General features: G+C 43.3%; 1 protein-coding gene across 1 annotated transcript; it reads left to right on the top strand.

The window, feature by feature from the left end:
* Nucleotides 1–402: 402 nt before the first annotated feature.
* On the top strand, nt 403–2,916 carry slitrk6 (SLIT and NTRK-like family, member 6; the record flags this gene model as incomplete). The annotated part of the gene is made up of 1 exon (XM_084447097.1): nt 403–2,916. The coding sequence occupies one exon, from the start codon at nt 403–405 to the stop codon at nt 2,914–2,916; it is 2,514 nt and encodes an 837-aa protein (XP_084303223.1).
* Between the last annotated feature and the right edge of the window lie 1,693 nt (nt 2,917–4,609).

The raw sequence follows: 4,609 nt of genomic DNA on the forward strand, positions 1-4,609 counted from the left end.
GTTGTTTTTTGAAGATCATGATCTTTACATGATCTCTGACATGGAATATTGTGATTATGTAAACAAGAACAAGCATGTTTTATGTATGATTACAACACCATCTCCACTTCCCTCCAATATTTAGTGTGGCCTGTCATGCATATAACACCTTCCTTAAATTTAATTTAATTTTAATCTGCAGTCCCATGCATTCAAATCTGAAATGTTCTGAATTGTTGTACATTTATGGGGTACATACAGACAGATATTGTATTGATATACACCTTGACTTAAATAAACATAAACCAGTTTTAGTAATGCACATTAAAAATTCATATAGGCTGTACATGTTTTTCCAAATCATTCTCATAACGCTACCCCCCCCCCTCTCTCTCTCTCTCTCTGCAGACACTCCAGACAGAAATGATGCCCTGCATCATTCTCCTCAGCCTGTTCTTTGCTGCTGCTAGTTCCCAAGACATCCAGCCTTCCAAGGCGTCTCTGAGCGAATCATGTGACTCGTTGTGTACCTGTGAAGAAAAAGATGGCATCCTGCATTTTAACTGTGAACAGAGAAACATCAGCAGCATCTCTCAAATCAAAGTGCCGTCGGCTGTACCTTTCCACCTGAATCTCTACAAAAATGATTTGGTGGAACTGTGCGCAGAAGACATGGAGAGACTTAAGAACGCCCTGTCACTGCATCTTGGGGCCAATAGCATACAAGAGATAGAACCAGGGGTTTTCAGTGCACTCAGCTTACTGAAGAAACTCCACATCAACAGCAATTTCCTTGTCACACTGAAGGAGGATACTTTTCAGGGCCTGGTAAATTTGGAGTTTCTCCAAGCGGACACAAATTTCATCCATGTCGTTGAACCGGGGGCGTTCAACAAGCTCATCCGTCTCAAAGTCCTGATCCTCAACGACAATTCCATTGAGTTTCTCCCCGCCAACATCTTCCGGTTCGTGCCACTCACCCACCTGGACCTGCGCGGTAACCAGCTACAGACACTACCATACGTGGGCTTCCTGGAGCACATCGGACGCATCATGGAGCTCCTCCTGGAGGACAACCGCTGGGTGTGTGACTGTGAGATCCTCCATCTGAAGATCTGGATGGAGAACATGAGGGCCCAGTCTGCCCTCGGGGAGGTGGTATGCAGTGGCCCACATCATCTCAAGGGCTCCCTCCTGGCCAAAGTCAAACGTGACGTCCTCTGCCCATCCCACGCCGATATCAACCTGGAGGAGCCATCCAAGTCCCTGGACATGGTCGTCACGCCGTCTTCCAAAGGGGCTCAGATTCCCAAACAAATGGATGCCAAGGATGATGCCAAGATTCCAACCCCAGCTCACATTCCTGAGGGCCCTTGTGTCGAGCAGTGCTCTTGTCACAATCACCCTGTTGCTGGGTTTTTGATGCATTGTCAGGACAGAGGGATTCAGAGGATTTCAGATATTGGAATACTTCAGAAAAGCCCCACCAAACTTGTCTTGACAGGGAATATGATCCAGAGACTGTTAAAATATGATTTTGTCACGTACGACGGTTTAGAGTTGCTGAATTTAGCAAACAACCGCATTGATTACATTGACAATGAAACATTTCTCAGCCTAAGCAATCTGAAAAAACTATACCTGAATGGCAACAGAATTGAAAAGCTCTTCCCCACCATGTTCGTTGGACTCCACAACCTTGAATATTTGTATTTGGAATATAATATCATCAAAGAAATAGCTCCTGGTGCATTCAATGCTTTGCCAAATCTCAAGCTCTTATCTTTGAACAACAATCTCCTTAGTGCTCTACCCCCACAGATATTCCGCAATGTTCCCCTCAACAAATTGAATCTGAGGAAGAATCTGCTCATGCACCTACCGGTAAGCAATGTCCTGGACCAGCTCGATTCTTTAGAACAGATCTATTTGGAGGATAACCCATGGGATTGCAGTTGCGATTTAGTCAGTCTTAAACAGTGGGTGGAGAAGCTTAAAAAGGACACAGTTATGGGCTCCATTTTGTGTCACACCCCGCATAAAATCGCCACAGCCGAGCTGAGAGCCTTGAGACATGAGGTGTTGTGTCCCGGCCTGGTGACTTTACACTCGTTATCTCCTGGCGACGGAGAGATAGTGTCAACCACTCTGGGGCCAGACCCGGCTTCGAGGGACTTCTTCAGCTCCATTACAGACACAGTTCCACTCTCTGTCGTCATCCTGAGCTTGCTGGCCCTCTTCCTCGCCATCATCTTCTGTTCAGCAGGGATGGTAGTGTTCATCGTGCACCGTCGACGGAGAAGAGCAAAAAAAAAGCAGGTGGTTGAGCAGTCGCGGGAGAACAGCAGCCCTATCCACCTTCACTACAGCATGTACGGCCAGAAAACCACCCACCACACGCTGACGCAGAGGACCGGGGGCACTGTGTACGAGGAACGCTCACACAGCCCCATCATCCAGGTCTGCCGCAACCCCACCTACTGCGCGCAGCACAAAGAACTGGAATCGGACCAGGACTACGACCTTGAGGAACCCCCCAAGCATGTCTGCCGTAGCATCATGGAGAAAGAGAACACATCCCCTCTCACGGGCTCCAATGTGAAGTTCAGGGCCATGAAAGCCGAGTGTCCAACAGAGTTCGTCACCCGCGGGGACACAAACTCCCTTTACAAGAACTTGCTGGAGAGGGAGAGAGAGCTGCAGCAGCTCAGCATTAGGGAATACCTCAGGAAAAATATGCCCCAGCTGCAACCAGCTGGTGAGATGCAGCTCCCAGGGCATCAAGAGGAGCTGAAATTAATGGAAACACTCATGTATTCTAGACCACACAAGGTCATGGTTGAGCAAACTAAGAACGAGTACTTTGAACTCAAAGCTAATTTACACACTGAGCCAGATTATTTAGAGGTGCTGGAGCATCAAACTACATTTAACTGAGTAATAAAAAAAGGAAACAAATATTGGTTGTAATTTTAAAATGACAAGTGCCTTGTCCAATTTCCCTTGTACATTTTCACAACGTACAAAAGATCCGTAGCATTCTTGGAAACACACGCAGCACAGTTTATTTGTAGTACAGAATGTATAATCTATTTTCTTGTTACCTGTTAAACTATAGACAGCACTTTGTGTAGCTGATGATATATATGTTTGCCAAATGTATAACTTTGGAAGTTTGGGACAGAAATGCACTGCAGGGTATTTGTAATCACGTCATGTATGATGTTTGGCAGACGTAGAGGTTTTCCATCAGCAATGCCAGGCTGTCACAATTGTGCGCCCTATTCAGCATGCTCAGTGTGCCATACAGTCAACAACCATGCCAACATGTTTTTTGGGTAACAATGGTTATTTGCTTTTTGTTGTGTGTTTTACCAGATATATAATTTGCATTATCTGGATATTTATTTTGTATTCTCACGGTCTGGGGCATTTATGGAATAACCTGAACTGTTAATACCAATTGAATCCAGTACTATAGCACTTAAAGGTTCAGTATACAGTCAAAGTAAATATACATTGTATGTATGTATGTATGTATGTATGTATGTATGTATGTATGTATGTATGTATGTATGTATGTATGTATGTATGTATGTATGTGTGTGTTGTATAAAATACATTGCACTAATCAAATGCCGTTTAAAAGATGGTGCATGACAATCAACATACTGCTGATCAACACTGTTTTTGCTTGTTCATATTTTTGAAGGAGCATAGCCACTGATGTATGAAAAACATGTTTCCTTTTTTCCTGTATATACCAGCTGTGTGTGTGTGTGTGTGTGTGTGTGTTTGCATGTGTGTGTGTTTGTGTGTGGATGTGTGTGTGTGTGTGATTGCATTCGTGTCATTTCACAAATCTGACCAGTAACTCGCATCATGGTTATGCTTCAGCATCTACATTCAGCTCATTTATTTTATTGTGTAAGTTTGATGTAAACACATTTTTTAGAATAATTAGAATTATTTATTGTGTATATTTTGTATATACTTAGTCATATTTGTTTTGGTGTGCCTTTTGTGCTGTACAGGCTATGAACAGATTATAATTTGATGAAGTGTAAATAAAGAATTGAGGCACTGCAAACCTGGTACGATTGCAAACTTTGACTAATCAGATGTGTTTAATGGCATGGCTAATGTTAGCTGGCCTTGTCAGACCATCCTGATCGATTTCACTTGCAGTTTCTCTCTGCAGATAAGTCTGGACTTCCAGCTATCTCAAATTATTTATCTTTTGATTACTTTTTGACCAAGACAATCAGTGACTGTGGTCTGACTGCTATTCTGCCCCCCAGTAGAATGTAACCACTGATTGGTTCCCGTAGTTTATGCATGAAAATGAAATACAGGCCACTGGTAAAACAGTCTCCCAAAGCAACGAGTAGTAATGTTAACATTAATATAATACAGTAAACACAGCCATAAGTGCAGTTATTACAGAAACAGACTCAATAACAAAAAGTAAGCAAGAACAAGAGTATGCACTAGTGGAGTTTCTCGTTCTTCCGACTGGATTTGGCAAAAGTTGTGTTACATTGATTGGCTGAAGGAACGTACAGTAGTCTGTCAAGGTAAGTATCCCCAGACTGACATGAGCAGAGAAACTGAAAGTGATCTTGTGAGA

The sequence above is a fragment of the Borostomias antarcticus genome (genome assembly GCF_949987555.1).
Source record: "Borostomias antarcticus genome assembly, chromosome: 12".
NCBI classification, from domain to species: domain Eukaryota; kingdom Metazoa; phylum Chordata; class Actinopteri; order Stomiiformes; family Stomiidae; genus Borostomias; species Borostomias antarcticus.